Source organism: Camelus bactrianus, chromosome 7, assembly GCF_048773025.1.
Source record: "Camelus bactrianus isolate YW-2024 breed Bactrian camel chromosome 7, ASM4877302v1, whole genome shotgun sequence".
NCBI classification, from domain to species: domain Eukaryota; kingdom Metazoa; phylum Chordata; class Mammalia; order Artiodactyla; family Camelidae; genus Camelus; species Camelus bactrianus.
This window is the reverse complement of record NC_133545.1, coordinates 14,032,880-14,050,863: the sequence shown is the minus strand read 5'-3', so window position 1 is coordinate 14,050,863 and position 17,984 is coordinate 14,032,880. Positions and strand designations below refer to the sequence as shown.

The window sequence follows — 17,984 nt, the reverse complement described above, 5'->3', positions numbered from 1 at the left end:
ATCCTAAACTCAGTGTCACCTCGCAGGAGGGAAGCTACCAGAACAGTAGCGGGCACATCAGAGGGATTCAGTGAAGTATTTGCTGAGTGGATGGATGAATGAATGATTCTGGGCATGCAGTCTGGTTGTGGCACTCCCTACTCTGGGTACCTTTCACAAGGCCATGATGGAGGGTGAGTGACATGATGTAAATGAAGTGTCTATCTCCGTGCCTGGGACATGGCCACCGCTTAGGAGAAAGTCGGTTCCTGTCCTCCATTTTTCTACTACAATAATTTCAAGGAGGTGTAGGAAGAAAACTCAAGCTGAATTCTAAACTGAAGAATCTGCTCCGGGCTGAGAAGGGCCACCAGCTGCTTCCACCCTGTGCAGTCACGAAGTAGAATTCTCCTTATCCTCCACCCACTTCTTTCCTGGGCTCAACTTCAGTACTGGCTGCAGAATTCTTCCCCTATTCCTGTTCCTCATCTCCCTGGGAGGGCTGAGGGCCATGAAAGCAACATCCCGGACCCAGGGCAGCAGAGAGCAAAGGAAAAGGCCAGCCCCAGCACTTGGAGGGCGCTGGAGGGTGTCCCGTCAGAGTCCCCTTGTAGGTCCTAAAACCCAGGCACTGCTCGTAGCTGCATATTTTCTTTGAAGCAGCATCATTTGCTTTAATGTTCCTTCCACTGGAAGGCCGTCGAGCTCATATTCTTATTACAAAACAATTTGTCTTCACCTGCAACTATTATGTTATTAAAAATGGGGCCAATGTTTTTTTTTTTTTTTTCTGTTTTTCTACCATTTGAATATTGTTGATGTCTCTGTGATCAAACTCATCTTTGGCAGCCAGTGGGTCCACCTGATCCTTTTTCAGTGGGAAGAGTCAGCAGAAACAGTGAAAGGAAAAGGCTCGAGCCTTATAGGATAAATCCCAGCCCTCTTGTACAGATATAAAGCATCTAGAGATGCTCCCTTCGCACGTCCCAAAGCCTGAGAACTGTGAATGACACATGCACGAAGGGACACAGGCACAAACTCCTTTAGAAGGATTAGAAGAATGTCAGGAATAGGTGGATTCAGCCTGGAGAGAAGAAGGAAGAGAGGTTGGCTCCCCAGAATACCTCACAGGCACTGCGACAGTCTCCAAGGCCCATTGTGAGGATTGATTTTACAAGAAACAAAAGGAAAGAGGCTCCATTGTATATATTATCCATTATGCATATTTACTCTCAGTTCCTGCCCTTCTGCAGTTTCTTCTCTTGCCTAGAAACAAGGCCTCCACGCCCTGGGCACAGCCACAGGGCACGCCCACAGGTCCAGACCCCCGGGGGCCTCTCCGCTCCGAGACACGAGTCTACCCTGAGCGACCATACGGTCCTCTGAGCGCTTGGAGGTCTGCCGAAGCGCACACTCAGCCCTTGTTTATCCTGACCACTCTGTAGCAACTCTCCCCTCTTTTGGATCCTGTGACGGGACTTTCCTGGATTTTCCCCACTTTTTCTGCTGATTCCATCTGAGTTCCATCTGCAGATTTCTGCCCCTACCCCAAACCCTTCAAGTGCCCCCCAGGGCTTCATTCTCAGCTTTGTTCTCACACTCCTTGCTCTCCCCCTGACCTTCCTGGACTATCTTATTAAGGCTTTTGGCTTCACTTATCCCCCATGAAAGGTCTCCAGACCTTTCACCAGAACATCAGACCCAAGTTTCCAAATGCCTTTTAGGTATCTCTCCTGAATGTTCCACGATCACATCAGAATCATCATCCAAAACTGAATTCATGATCTTCCCCACCAAACTCATTCTTCATTCCAAATATCCCCTTTCTAGATCAATAGCAGCACCATCAACTCAGTCTGCCACATCAGAAAACAGGAAGTCTCCCACATCCCTCTCTCATATCCCACTGTCACCAAGTCTCCAGGTTGCTCCTAACCCTTTCTTGCATTCACGTGCTCCTCCCTGTCAGGCTCAACGCCTTCACAGTGTCTTGTACGCCATGGATGAGCTAGCCAGCCAACAGATCCTCTTGCTGCCATTCATTCTTCCCTCAAACCCATCCTTCACAACCACTAGGGTTTCCTTTGTAAAACACATTTCTACCTCTGTCTCTTTGTTGTCAAAAGTCTTAAAAGCTTCCCACCCTACTACCCACAAAAGAATATCCAAATGGTTAGCAAAGCATGCAAACTTTGTATGATCTTGTCATATCTCCCAACACTCCCCAGAGTACACTACTCTCAAACTGCATAAATCTACTCGTGATTCCCAGAATCAGTTATGACATTTTACACATTCCTACTCTGTACCTGCTGTCCCCACTGCCTGGAGAACTCCTATTTACACATCAGGACCCCATGCAAATATCATCTATTCTGCGAGATGCTCTCCAACTCCTCATCTCCTTTGGGTCTGTTACTCTACCCTCTATGCTCCAGAAATGCTTTGAACACAGTTTTAAAGGAAAATGTACACAAGATACTTAATGACTTGTTTATATATCTTCCTTCCACTCTACTGGGAGAGCCACAAGGTCAAGACTCTATATCCTCCTGCGTAGGACATGCATAGGTTTAGAAAAGCAGTTAATCAAATTGGAGGAAGGACCAGCTATGAGAGATGTTTCCCCAGGATGTACGGACAGGAAGTGAGGGGAAGGAAGGAATTAATGGCTGAACCTTTAAAATGCTATGATTGGAAACCTTGAATTTAAATTTCTGTGTAACACAATTGGCCAGTGAGAAAGCATTTCCATCACAAATTCTTGTTTCCTCCAAGTTTGCTAAAAACATCACCCTATCAGTTTGAATCCTGCAGGCACTTTCTCAGCCAAAAGGAATTTCCCTTTAAACAAAAACTATTCAGTCATTTCCAAGATATGAGATGTTTAAAAACCAGGATTTTCCACTCAGACGACTAGAAAACTGTTTGTAGATTTTTTTTTCTCCAGACTCCTTTTATTTGCCAAGAAGTCTGAAGAGGGTTTTTTTTGTGTCTTGGATTTTTTTTTCCTGATGTAAAAAAAAAAAGAAAAGTTTCCTACCTCTGTGCCTCTCTGTTTTTCCACTCTTTATTTTGTCTGGGTCTTACTGAAGCAAGCTTTTAAGTCAGAACAGAGGCTATAAAATGCAAACTACAACTGAGTTCCCCAATTCAATAGGCAATCAGCTGAATCTTCTTGTTGTTTTATTTTTTCATCTTTTTAAACCTTTATTGCTTTCTTAGAAGCCCCTCTTCCAAATACAGACGCACTGGGGGTTATGGATTTAAAGTATAAATTTGGGGGACACAAACATCCAGTACACATTGTTGTTGTTATTTTTAAATCACCCTGGTTTTTTTTTTGTTTTTTTCTTTTTAAGATCAGAGGCTTTCAAGGGTAGGAGGGTGATACTCAGACAGAACTGTGGAATTCAAAGAAACCTCTGGGACCATGTAATACAATTCAGCATTTTATAGCAGGATAAACTGAGACTGACCATGTGAAGTAACCTGTACTATAATGAGTTTTTCCAAAGAAAAACTCTCTTCCAAGATACTTCTAACAAGAAGCAGGCCTAGAAATTTGAGTGGCTCAGAGGAACCCATCTCCACTCTTAAAAAGCTCTTTGGTAATGTCAGTAAAGTTTAGACAAATAAATTACTCCAGAATAGAGCTACTCAAAGGCGGGCAATGCAACATAAGGCAACTGTAACTGAGCTCGACAGCAGTAGACACACCAGACAGCTCGATGGGACAGGATGTAAGAGGTCATGCCTGACTTTTGCATTGAGATTCCACGCAGTCCTAGAAAAAATCAGACATTGCAGAACACCACAAAGGGTTTCCCAAGCCGAAGAATAAGCACAAGCCCAGTCAAAACACAGCCTGTGTCTGATGGGTGACATTGCCTCCAGAAACAGCTACGTTCCAGCAATGACTCATGAGCCTCTTGTGGGTTTACACTGCAGGAGAGCTGAGTCACTAAACATTCCCTGAGATAACAGGGGTGCCGTGATAAGGGGGATCAAAGTGTCCTCAGCTCTTCTTAGTCAGAGCAACGCATCAGGAAGATTCAAGGGTTACCAGCTGGAGCTGTCCTACAGCTCATGAGGCCCAGAAGAATCTTGGGTCATACTCCAAAGATCTCCTAGTTTCCATCAACAGACAAATAACAGAAGGAAAGATCTGAGAACCAGCTGGACTGAAGTTGATGGAGGAGCCCAGCAGAGTGTACAGAGAGAACAGAAGACCAAGCACCAAACATTTAACAGGTGGTAGGGAAGCCAGCAAAGGAGGAAAAACTAAGTCTCCCAGGGTGTCATGGAAGCCAAAGCAAGAGGGAGTTATGAGATGACTATGTGGTCGGTCAGTATTGTCAAATATTTCCATGAGGCCCTGCAGGTAAGGACAGAGAGAAGACTAGTGGATCCAGTAGTGAGAGAGAAGCTGGAGAGCCTTCAGGCAGCAGGAGGAACCAGAACATACAGGAGGCAGAAGCACACAGTGAGGAAATGGAGCAAGGCCGCAGCCACTGACCATTTGTCTGCGAGAACCAGGCAGTAAACGAGAGAGAAAAAATGAGCAGAGCAAGGAGGGGCAAGAGCATCTGGCAAACATGTGTTCAAGGCGGAGATCTGTGTTTACAGCAGAAGATAGATGCTGGGGAGAAGAGGAAATGAAGATGCATGAGAAAGAATAATTACAGGTCCCTTGTGCTTCCTGAACAATGCCAGCCCTCTGAGGTGAGGACACCTCTTCCCCAGAAAGAAGACATCTGACTTAGGGGAGAGAGTGGTACGACGTGAACACTACGGGCCAGGCAGCGACAAGTGAAGAAACTGTGCCCCAAAGAGGTGAGGTAACTTGCCCAAGGTCACCAGAGAACCAGCAGCCCTGGACACCAAGTCCGCCTGGCTCGAAAGCCCACCCTTTCCACAACACTGCCTTCAACTCTACTCCAGTGGAAACTGGGACTCTCAGACTACTGGCCTCCCTCCCATCTTGCTCTCTAAACAAAACATGAAAAACTATTGACATCAAATTACCCAAATAACTTTCATATTAAATTCTCAAAGTTGCAGAGGCATTTACAAGCACCCAGAGCTTTAAAAATACATTAATGAAAGAGGAAAGCCACCGAGCTTATCCATTCTCCAAGATTGCCTCACTCCACTTAATTGTACCTCAAGGAAGTATAACATATCTCTGAGCATCCTGTGCTTGGCTAAGCATCGTGGGAGTATAGAAAAGACAGTCATGTCTCCTGCCTTCAAGGAGCTTGTGTCCCAGCTGAGCAAATCTCTTCATTGCTTGAGGCCTCAGATTCTCCATAGATTAAAAACAGACCATCACCTCCTAAGTACTTCATGGGTAACCTAGACCATTCCATTCAAGGAAGAATTGAGGTCACTTGGAACTTCATTTGGAAGAACCCGAGAGCATGTGCTGAGCCCGGAGGAGAAGGAACAGACTCAAGGTTGACAAAAAGATGGTGGGTCTCACTGTTTTTTTCTAGCTGGGAATGGGAATTTTTTCTGAGGCAGGGAATGTAAACACTACTCTCTCACTCACAAAATCACTCACTTGGGCAATTCAGACAGCCTACAGACATAGGTCCTCAGTGCTACCAAATGCCCAGCCAAGGCCTAAGGCCACCTGCCCAAAGACAGTCCACAGGCAGATCAGAACCATAAGGCTGAGGCAGGCAGTTCAAGCTGTAAACAGGCACATGTGCCTTTATCAGTATTTGAACAGCCACATGCAATTGAAAACACAGCTTCTTTGAAAAACAGCATTCAGCTGTCTGCCTACAGATATGAGGTTGTGTGGACCTCGAACAGAACAAGCCATTCTTGTCTTACGTGGTGATCATGATTACAGGTCCAGTCAGTTACCTCCAACTCTGATATGTGACCCTGATGCAGAGAATTCAGATAATTAGAGCTAATACTGCATTTCCTAGTTAGTGAGCTGGGCCACAGCCATACTCCCTCGTGATAGTCTCTGCAGGCATTGCAGAGATATTCCAGTCTCTATCGTCTTCCTTTATTGGGTGCCATTAGCATGGATAAACAATGTTCTTAGAGCTTTGCGAGTAACATGGTACTTGGTTTGGTCTCTTGCCCCCATGGCCAATTACTACAGATTTTAAAACATTTTCCATTGCTAGCCCATCTTTGTGAGAAAAAGTTATTGACTAATGAACACACCTTTTGGTTAAGGAAAGGTCTGCCAACACAGACTGTTTCAGTAATGATCATTATAAATGGTCATACTGGCTGAGGTTCCAATACCCCCTCCATCCCCATATGACTAATCTAAGCCAATCGGCTAAATCTCTTTCCAGACATTGGTTTAGAAATGGTGATACGATCCAATCCTTGCCAATGAAGCACAAAGAGAAATCAGCTGGTGGGTTTCTGAAGAAAGTTTCTTCCATCCTAAAAAGGGACACAGGGAAGATGTAACCTCTCTTCCTCCTCTGTATAGTGTCATTTTGAATTGAACACCTGAAACTCATATGGGTATGAGTTGCCTTCTGGTTGCCTCTAACCTGACGATGAAATCTGCATGGAGACGGATGGAACCGAGGTCCATGATGACACAAAGGAGCTGCTGAGTCAGCCAAACAAGTAACTATACTTCTAGGCCTTCTGCAACATGGCACAATAATTTACTTATTGTGTGAGCAATCTGAATCAGTTTTGTTACTTGCAGCTGCAGGCACTGTAATTTAATTCAATTATTAATCTAGATGCAGTGCCTCATTTCTCCTGCAAGAGCAATTTGACATCAGAGTTCCATAGAACACTATCACTCAGGGATATCACAAGAAAAAGGGCAAGTGCAAAACCCAGTGCCGTCCTCTCATCTTTCAAGTCTGTGCCCAAGTCCACCTTCCCCTAACACCATGAGAACAATTTCAGAAACAGTAATACAACTAGGTCAAAGATTTTTTTACCAAGCCAGTGAAAATCCTTTAGATAATAGATGAATTAGCAACACATATACAAGGCTGCCTTATGAATAAGGGCCACATGCATGACTAGGAGAGGGGTAGAGAGGGCTCCACCCCATGCCCCAAATAGTCCTCCCCTACTACCTGGCTATTGCCTTAAGTTCTCCATTTAGAGTCACGCTTTTAAGCTGAGGTAATTATTGTTAAATATAAATGCCCATTTAGCGGTCATATGTTAAGCTTTACCAATATTTAAATTTCTAGCATAAGCTTAACAAATCTTTCCTGAGAGCAAAATTAAAGGGGGGGGGGGATTGGATGTGCTATACACCAGAAATTGATACAACATTGTAAACTGACTATAACTCAAAAAAAAAAAAAAACTGTAAAAGCAATTTTAATAAAAAGACATTTTGATTGGAAAAAAAAAAGAAAAAAGAGGGGGAAATGGAAAAAGAACATGCTACAGCGAGCACTTAGAGTCCAAGAAGCGAAGGAAATGCAAAAGGAGTGTAGGTGAAGAAAGGTGCCATGAGGGTCTTGAAGACAAATTCTACTGACTTCACAGTTTTGGCTCCTACTGGAACTTCTTACCTTTCTTCAGTTGGTGGAGGTCAGGTGACCAGAAGTAATGATTTCTCAAGTCAATGATGACCCAGGGTCCCGCTCACAATCTGGCCAGGGGCCAACAATAGGAGAGGAATGTCAAACCAAAGTTCCCATGTCCTCCTGGGGCCCTATTAAGCCTCTGGGCCACCAGGAGGAAGGGGAAACCACCAGCCTCTGAGATCAGTCACCGTGTACCGATAATCAGGGATGGATGTGGGAGCCGGAGGGCCTTCACATCTGGACACCAGCCAGGTGGAGTCTTCCCACAACTCCCCACCAACCACTGTTTGGGCTCAGTCATTTCACTTTAAGAACCAACTGGATATAAAATTTAAGCAGCAGAACCACTAAATAATTATCCCAAGAACTGGATTTGTGTGAATTTAGCATTTAAAACAAGCAGAACTTCTGTCATCTTTGCAAAGACTTGGTGATTCCCATTGTATACCTTAAAAAAAATCATTGCAAAAATTGATAAAAAATTTTCCAGATTGCTAAACTGAGCTATAAGAACGTTACCAAGAGCATGGTGTTCATCATCCACAAACCCACTGTTAATCCTCCACCCTCAGAGCCCCTTTCCCCAAGCACTCCTGCTTCCTCTTTCTTCATCCAAGGCCTCCACCAACTCCCACGGTGTTGAGCTGAGCTTAATACAGCCCCAGGTCCCTCTGTCCCCACCAGGAAACACAGGCTAAAAGTACCTCTAGTCCAGTTTTACGTGGTGCCTTTAAATGGTCATTTTTCACTTCCTAAATATTTTCAGGAGGTAAAAATTTGAACAGGACAAAAGGGGTAGCATGTAAATAACTCCCTCTCCCTCCCTCCCTCTTTTGACCTCCAGACCCTTAAATCCCCTTACCAGGAAAACATCAATTATCTGTTTCTTGAGCATCCTTTCAGATATAGTTGGTGCATATAATAATATATATAGATAAGACTTATAGACTTGTTTGCTCTTTAAATTGCAGAGTCCCACAGTGAATTCCCAGAAATGCAATCTGCACAGAATCTTACAGGAATAACACATGAATGTTAGAAATGTCCAACATCCAGGCAGGTTTAGGGGAAGGGACAAGGTTTTTCAGAATGATCTGAAAAGAGACATACACTACTTTTTGTATTTGCCATCTTTTCTGAAATCACTTTTAGCCTGTATCCACTCTAGAAACAACAGCTTTCCCAAAAGTACTACTCACTGACTTAAAATTATATCTCATCATCTCTATGGGAACTATTTTTTAAGCTTCAAGAGAAAGCCCAAAGCTCTAATAATTCAGGATCTAATGAGAAAGTCCAAATTTACTCCATCTATGGGCCTCTTTATTTTGCAGACTTTGAATCTGTCTCCTCTAAGCCTTTGTCCTTCTGGACCAAGAAGTCTTCATAACCAACCAAATGAGGAAAACATTGCACCTGATGGCTCCTGGAAGGCTCCTGGGAGGTGTGACAATCCCAGCCTTGGGCAATCTGAACTTTCCATGCTTTTAAAATCAGGTAGGTGACAGGTTTGCTAAGACAAGGCATTAGCAATCATGCACGTGGTAGCTAAATCCCTATGTACAACAAAGAGAGTGATCACGCTAGGAAGGGTTAGTGGCTGGCATTGCCATTTTGGTTAAATATTAGCCGCCTTCAGACTCAGCAATTTCTGACCCCTCAGTCATCCTCTCCCATCCTCTGATTCAGTTCCTTCTCTTTAAGTCTGGCCCTTCATTCATACAGAATGGTAGGCAAGTACCTGGGCTCTGGAGGCAGGCAGACTTTAAAGTCTGGTTCTGTCATTAACTAGCATTAATTTGCCAAGTCACTAAAGCTCATTAAGTCTCAGTTTTCTTTTGTGTAAGTGAGAAGAAAAATGACTCCTTCACTGAGTCATTAAGATATAAATTGTGTAAAGTACTAAATACAATGCCTTTCATCAGGACCATCATATAACCGATGGGACCTGATACAAAAATGCAAATGTGGGACCCCTTGTTCAAAAGTTATTAAGGATTTCAAGACAGTGACAGCAAAGCATCAAACCAAGTGTGGGCCCTGTGGGACTGCACAAGTGGCAGGCCCATGAAGCCAGCTGTCCCTTTCAGATAATAAATATTCAATAGATGGTACCTATATCTTCCCCCTTTCCTACTTACAGCTGTGCCTTACCCTCCTCGCAGGCTCTCCACTCCCAATATGAAACTTGGGAAGTTTCACTGGGCTATTCCAAAAACAAGCACTGTGTCTCAGAAGTAACCTGCATTGACAAGGAAAATAACTGACCAAAATGGGAGGATCTAAAACAGAAGGTGATATTACCATAGGTTCATGCCAGAGGCACTCCCATCTCAGGGCCTTTGCTCTGGCTTTTCGTCAGCTGAGATAACCTTCTCCCCTCCTTTAGGCCTCAGTTCAGATCCACTTCCTATGGGAGGCTTAAGCTGATCAGTTAGTTTATGATCATATTTTGCCCTTCCTCCATCCTGTTTTCTCTGTTCCTCTTACCTTGCTCTACTTTTACTTTTTCCATAGCACTTATATTGTCCAACACACTAATCACGTACTTCTTTACTGTATTTATCATTCATTGTTTATCTTTCTCTGGTCACACACACACACACACACACACATACACAAGTGTAAGCTTCTCAAGGTCAAGAATTTGGAGTGGGGGGGGTTGTTCATTGATGTATCCCAACAGCTGAGAACAGTGTTTGGCACATAGAAGCTGTTCAATAACCATTCACTGAAAGAACAAATAAATCTTTGAGTACATGCATAATCGGGCCATCCTTTTCCCACTTGGAGGTCAGGCCATTTTACATTATGGACAAATGGCAATAATAACCAACTCTGCAACTGGATACCCAACAGAGTGCAAGAAACAGATGGGAAAGTTATCTATTCTCAAATCTCTGCCAAACTCCCCTTAGTTTAGAAGGAATATAATCCAGTTGTCTGTGCTACTTTCCAATACCTCTTTCAACACTAATTCATATACGCAGTTTGTGGGCCATGAGTTGCAGCAATGATGAGTGACATTTTATACGAGTGAACTGCCCAGAAGAGAGACACGTCCCTAAGCGGCAGCTATAAAAGTTGTTTTTAAAAAATCTAATGAGAAGGAAAAAATCTCACATCACTGCTTCATCATAATGACATAGAAAAACTGAGCCCTTAATACCAAAAGGAATGTAAGGTCTGTCTCTGCCCCTGAAACTGTGCATTCAGATGTCAGCGCCAGTCCAAGCTGTTCTGCCTGGAGTTAATGTCACAGTCACAGGTAGTGTCTCAAACCTCAGCCTGAGATCTCACAAATGCAAATCCTGAGGCCCAAAGAAGGGAATGTGGACGCCTGTGCACAGTTCATCTTACCAGCTGAAAGGCAAGCCCAAAGCAACGGCATCACAACTGCTGGATGAGATATTTTCACAGCATGTGTGAGGACAAAAGAGAAGAGCTGCCCCTCGCGAATGGTGGAAAAGTGGCCTGTGTTGGTAGAAAGACTGGGAGCACCCAATTTTCAGAAGATATTTGGGGGCCAAAGTGCTCAAAGTTTTGTACTGACAACAGGAAGCACATCTGGGCCCCCAATCCAGACGCAGCCCACGTGGTCTCCTCCGGTAGGGCTCAGCCAGCAAAGCCCAGAAGATCACACCACACATCTGGCTTTTGACCCAGCATGAACTACCACTCCCTCTCAGGCCTGCACTCCGCATGTTTTCACCAAGCCACTCTCAGCCACCACAAATGCCTTGGTGGGAATCACAGGGAGGCCCGCATCCCTCTTCCCAAAATAACGTCAGCCAGAGGCAAAGGCCAAAGAGGTGGAGCCTGCAGGCCATTTTGCAAGTTTCAAATATCCTGGCACTGACCCCATTAAAAGAATCATGAAGGGGAAACAGCCAAGCCTCTCATTTTTCTCATTAGTGTTTCCCTCTCTCTCTCATTACAAACTCTGCATTTATAAAAAAGAAACAAAGAGATCTCACATAAAATCATATTATCAATGCTGGCTATTGGAAACAAAATTTCATTTTGCAAATTTAATACCAAAAGCTTGAAATTTATTTAAAATAAATGTGTGCTCTCTGTGACAGTTTAATGCCCAAAGGGGTCTCTGGGGCATAAGACTGAAGGAACTGGTGAGCTGTCCCACCTTCTCGAAAGCCCTTCTGAAGTATGCACTGCCTCAGATTTTCCATATTGCTTTTCTGATCTTTCCTCTGAAGAAGGAAGCAGATTTCTTGGCTGTATAGTTAAAGGAGCCAAATAAAGCAGCCTTCCTCCTAATGGGGAGGGGCCTTTTCAAAACACACAGATACGCACAGGCATACTTCGTAAAATACAAATAAGAAAGTAAAGAGAGAGAGAGAATATGACAGTGAAGGAAAGAAAATGCTACTTTATTTTGTCTAGTTTTTTAAAACCTTCCCACAAAAATCAGAAGCAACCTAAACAGAGGCAGATTATCAAAACATCTACCTCTTCTCCCGCTTTATAGTGCTGACAGCAATAGAAAATGATACTGCGTAGGTGAAAAAACCTCAGGGAAAAAAGTATAAGTTGCTAAAGGAATACAAAGCGTCGTTACTACTACCAAAAGTTTAAAAGGGCTAGCTGCCCACCTTCAGTGTGCAGCTAGAAAAACCACAGCTCTCCCCAGATCTCTTCACTCTGGGCATGCTCTTCCCAATACTTCCTTCCCAGTTCTCAGCCCCGAGCAGTTCCTTGGATGACACTTTCCCCGCTCGAGCCGCCCCTTCCCCGCCCGGCCCCGCCGAGTCCTCACCGTGTGATACATGAGAGCCTCGGTTTCCCCGGGCTCTGACAGCTCGCTCAGCTTGCGGTCCCACTGCAGGACGCTCTGCTCCCCGCTCTCCAGCACCTCCATGGTGGTCCGAGGCGCGCTGGGCCGAGGATGCTGAGGGCAAGAGGGGAGCCGGCAGGGCCGCCTCGGAGGGCGAGATCTGCCTCCGCGCGAGTGGGTGTGCGTGTGTGTGAGCGTGGGTGTGCGTGTAGCTTATGCACTTAGGAAGGAAAACGTTCGCTCCTCTGCCTGAGAGAGAGCTGCCAAGGGCCCCGGTCCGGTGTCCTCCGAGAGCTGAGAATCCCCAGAGGAGACAGGCTGTCCAGAGATCAGACCGAAGGCTGAGGAAGTTAAAGCAGGGTGTGCATCCAAAATGAAGGCAGGAGATCAGCTCTCATCCCAAGAAAAGCCCTTCTCAATAAGTCCACTTTCCACTACTGCTCCAGACACAAACTTTGAGACTCCTCAGGGTTCCTCAGTTCAACTCCGGGACTCAGCCACGACTCCACCTCCCTCCAGAGCGGTGACCAATCGGATACTCAGTTCGCCCGCTCTATCCAATCAGAAGTCTATCTCTCCGCCCAAAGGCGGGAGCACCGGGAAGTCTCCGCCCAAGCTTTGGAATGCGGGCGGGGAGCGATTTTGACGTCACCGGGGAACTACTCCTGCCTAAGTGCCGGCTGCGGCCGCGGTCTGAGGCAGCGGACAAATGGAGTGCTAGAGTCCAGGAATGATGGACTGGGGGAACAACCAATGAGAAAAGGGTGCTTGTAGGGAGAGCCAATCAAATAGCGACAAGAATACATTTTATAAGTGGGGGGGGTTCAGTCGCCTCTAAGAATCCAGAGGAATTAGCGCGGGCGTTTAGAGGGGGAGATCGCTACTGCGAGGGCAGTTTTCTATACTGTCCTCAATATTTTCAAGTAGATTAGCGTATTTGATTCTCAGAATTAAAGAAAAAAAGTCACATGTTATACACAAATAGAAATATTCCCATGTATTTGTATTAGCACAGCTCTGGCAAGTTTTAATTGCTTGTGCTTCACATTTGTCGCCCGCTTTCTGTTTTGCTCTTCTCCAGACATGTTTTTTATGGGCTCTCCTTATTCTGTTACCCAACAGACATTACTGAAGAGAGCCAACAGCTTTCTTTTCCAGGTCACAGAGCTTTTACGTCAGTGTAGGAAACAAAGTGCTTGCCTATATAGTTTGCTCACTTTAAATATGAAGGCGTCTTTGTCAACTGTCTCTAGAAGTTTCTTACAATGGCACATTCAGGTACGGAGAAGCCGCTTTGTCCCCTTCGCGAGTGTTTTTTGGTGGATAGGGCCAGTCACATTTTGTCTTAGGACTCTTATGTTGTCTTTAAGCAGCAGTTCGTCATGGAACCTATTTGTTTGGTCCTATGTCTTGGGTCGTTTGAAAATATTTTAATGCTTAAGTAGAAATTTGAGTTTATGAGCCTGCACTTTCCTTGTGTAGTAGTTTTCTCATTTTTCTCTTGGTCCTTGGGGGTTTTTTTTCCCCCTTTTTTTCTTTTTTAATGTTTTGCACTTTTATTTATTTTTTTTAGGAGGGGGAGGTAATTGGGTTTACTTATTTATTATTACTTTTTAAAGGAGGTACTGGGGATTGAACCCAGGATGTGTGCTAAGCATGCGCTCTACCAGTTGAGCTATACCCCCCCCCCCGGGTTTTATTTTCTAGTCCGCTACCTCCTTCACCACATCCTTTTTGTAGATCACCTTTTCAATTTTTAGAGAGCTTTCCTATTTTTCTTAGCATAACACTCAACATGAGCCAGTGAGGTGAGAAACCTGTACATCCTGCTTAATATGGGAATACAAACATTTACCTGCCAAACATTTCTGCTTTAGACAAAGTCAGTCCCTGGTTATGCCGCAGGTGGTTAGCAGCTTCTGAATGGACTCCAGTGATCCTGCCTCCTGGTGCTCACACCCTTGTGTAACTGCCTGCCCTTGAGTGTGGGCTGGACGAGGGGGCTTCCTTTTAACAGAGAACATGGCAGGAGTGATGGGATGTCAAAAAAGATTCTGGCTCCTGGTTTGCTGGTTCTTTCTTCCTTACTTGCTTGCTCTGAAGAAAGCCAGCAGCCATGCCGTGAGCTCCCTATAGAGAGGCCCACATAGCAAGGAAAGTGTCCATTTAATAGCCAGCAAGGAATTGAGTCCCTCAGTCCAACAACCCATGAGTAACTGGATCCCACTAATAACCACATGAGTGAATATGGAAGCAGATCATCCTGGAGCTGAGCCTTGTGATGACTGCAGCCTGTGAGAGTCCCAGAGCCAGAGGACTCAGCGATGCCGCACCCAGATTCCTGACCCACAGAAATCAAAGATACTAAGTGTATGTTGTTTTAAGCAACTAAGTTTTTCCTTCATAAAATCAGTAATATAATAATTGGTGCCCCAAGTGCTTGATTAAATTTCTTTGTATTGCCATTATAATGTCACAATCCCTAATGACGAGTTTTTTCAGCCTCCTTTGTATCCTGTATCCTTCTCCTGTTCCATGTACACAAAACGTCTCACCAGCATGTTTCTTGTTCTTCATCTTGAGTCTAGTTTGTCCTTTCGCTCTCATTCTTAGGAGTTAACAATTTAGATGACTTTCCCCCCAGCTTCTCTGGCATCCCTAAAAAGTAGCATCACTTGCTCTTTTTTTTTCTTTTTGAAATATAATTGACATATCACACTATATTAGTTTCAGGGATACAGACATGATTCAGTATTTATATATATTGTGAAATGATCACCACAATATCTAGCTACAGTCCCCATGCTGTATATTACATTCCTAGGACTTACTTGTTTTATGACTAGAAGTTTGTACCTTTTGACCCCCTTCACCCACTTCACCCACACCCCAACCCCTGCCTCTGGCAATCACTGATCTGTCCTCTGTATCCATGAGTTTTTCTGTATGTTTGTTTGGATTACACATAAGTGAGATCATACAGTATTTGCCTTTCTTTATCTGGCTTATTTCAGTTAGCATAATGCCCTCAAGGTCCATCTATGCTGTCATAAATGCCAGGATTTCCTTCTTTTAATGGCTTAATAACAGTCCAATTTATATGTATACTATACTTTCTTTAACCATCCATCCATTGGTAGATACTTAGGTTGTTTTCCATATCTTGGCTGTTGTAAATAATGCTTCAGTGAACATGGAGGTGCAGATACCTTTTTGAGTTAGTGTTTTCTCTCCCTTTGGTCCAGTAATCAGAAGTGGAATTGCTGGATCATATGATACTTGTATTTTTAAATTTTTGAGGACCCCCATACTCTTTTCCATAGTTGCTGCACCAATTTACATTCCCACCAATAGTTTACAAGAGTTCCCTTTTCTCCACATTCTTGCAAACTCTTGTCATCTCTTGTCTTTTTGATAATAGCCATTCTAAAAGGTATAAGGTGACACCTCATTATGGTTTTGATTTGATTTCCTTGATGGTTAGTGATATTGAGCACCTTTTTATATACCTGTTGGCCATCGGTATGTCTTCTTTAGAAAAATGTCTATTATGTCTATTTAGATCCATTTTTTAATCAGTTTTTTTTTTTTTTGCTATTGGGTTGTATAAGTTCTTTATATTTTGGGTATTAAACCCTTATCAGATATATGGTTTACAAATATCTTCTCCTATTTAATAGGTTGCCTTTTCTTTTTTTGGATCATCTCCTTTGCTGCACAAAAGATTTTTAATTTGAGGTAGTCTCACTTGTTTATTTTTGCTTTTATTGCCTTTGCTTTAGTGTCAAGTCCCCATCCCCCACAAAAAAAATGACACCAAGACAAATGTCAAGAATCTTACAAGAAGAAGCCCATTCTTCTAGGAGTTTTAGGGTTTCAGGTCTTATGTTCAAGTCTTTAATCTATTTTGAGTTAATTTTTATGTATGATGTAAAATAGTCGTCTAGTTTCATTCTTTTGCATGTGATTGTCCAGTTTTCCCAACACCATTTGTTGAAGAGATTGTCCATTTTTCATTGTATATTCTTGGATGCTTTGTTATAATTACTTGACTGTAAATGGTGTGAGTTTATTTCTGGGCTCTCCATTCTGTCTGATTGATCTATGTGTCTGTTTTTAATGCCAATACCACACTGTTTTGATTACTGTGGTTTTGTAATATAGTTTGGATTCAGGAAGCATGATGCTTTGAACTTTGTTCTTCTTTCTCAAAATTGCTTTGGCTATTTGGAGTCTTTTCTGGTTCCATACAGATTTAAGGATTGTCTGTTCTGTTTTTGTGGAAATGCCATTGGAATTTTGATAGAGATTACATTGAATCTGTAGATTGCCATGGGTAGTATGGACATTTTAACAACATTCATTCTTCTGATCCATGACCATAGAATATCTTTCTATTTATTTGTGTCCTTTTCAATTTCTTTCATCCATGTCTTACAGTTTTCAGGTCTTTCACTTCCTTGGTTAAATTTAATCCTAGGTATTTTATTCTTTTTGATGCAGTTGTAAATGGGATTATTTTTAAATGTGTCTTTCTGATAGTTCATTATTAGTGTATAGAGATGCAACATATTTTTGCATATTGATTTTTATATCCTGCCATTTTACTGAATTTATTAGTTCTAACAGTTTTTTGGTGGAGTCTTTACGGTTTTCTATGTATAATATTATGTCATCTGCAAATACTGACAGTTTTACTTCTTTCTTTCCTATATTTCTTTTTCATATACCTGTAGCTTTGACTAGGACTTTTCAATATTATTTTGAATCAAAGTGGTGAGAGTGGGAATCCTTATCTTGTTCCTGATCTTAGAGGAAAAGCTTTCAGCTTTTCACCATTGAGTGTGATGTTAGCTGTTGGCTTGTTATATATGGCCTTAATTACGTTGAGGTACATTTCCTCCATACCCACTTTAGAAACTTTGATCATAAATGAGTGTTGAATTTTGTCAAATGCTTTTCCTGTATCTATTGAGGTGATCGTATGATTTTTGTCCTTCATTTTGTTAATGTAATCTATCACATTGATTGTTTTGTGGATATTGAATCATCCTTGCATCCCTGAAATAAATCCTGCTTGATCATGGTGAATGATCCTTTTAATGTATTGTTGAATTCAGTTTGCTAATATTTTGTTGAGGATTTTTGCATCTAGGTACATAAGCAACATTAGTCTGTTATTTTCTTTTCTTATGGTGTCCTTGTCTGGCGTTTCATATCAGTATAGTGCTGGCTTGGTAAAATAAGTTTGGAAATGTTCCCTCTTCTTCTATGTTTTGGAAAAGTTTGAGAAGGATTGGCATTAATTCTTTAAATGTTTGGTAGAATTTAGCACTGAAGCCACCTGGTCCTGAATTTTTGTTTGTTGGTTACTGATTCCTTACTAGTAATCAGTCTTTTTTCAGATTTTCTTTCTTCATGATTAGTCTTGGTAGGTTGTATGTTTCTAGGAATTAATTCATTTCTTCAAGATTGTCCATTTTGTTGGTGTATAATTGTTCATAGTAGTCTCTTAAGATCTTTTGTATTTCTGTGATATCAGTTTTAACATCTCTTTCAATTCTGATTGCATTTATTTGAGTCTTCTCTCTTTTTTTTCTTGGTGAATCTAGCTAAAGATTTGTCCACTTTGTTCACTTTTTTAAAAAAATGAGATCTTA

The 17,984-nt window shown here is 42.7% G+C and overlaps 1 protein-coding gene across 1 annotated transcript in view; it reads right to left on the bottom strand.

Annotated features, from left to right (window-relative positions):
• Positions 1-12,826, bottom strand: part of CREB3L2 (cAMP responsive element binding protein 3 like 2) — a 107,766-nt gene extending 94,940 nt beyond the window's left edge. The window contains exon 1 of the mRNA XM_010947492.3: positions 12,307-12,826. Within this exon, the coding sequence (XP_010945794.1) occupies positions 12,307-12,408 (102 nt within the window). The 5' untranslated portion in view covers positions 12,409-12,826. The remainder of the gene's footprint in view (positions 1-12,306) is intronic.
• Positions 12,827-17,984: the final 5,158 nt, after the last annotated feature.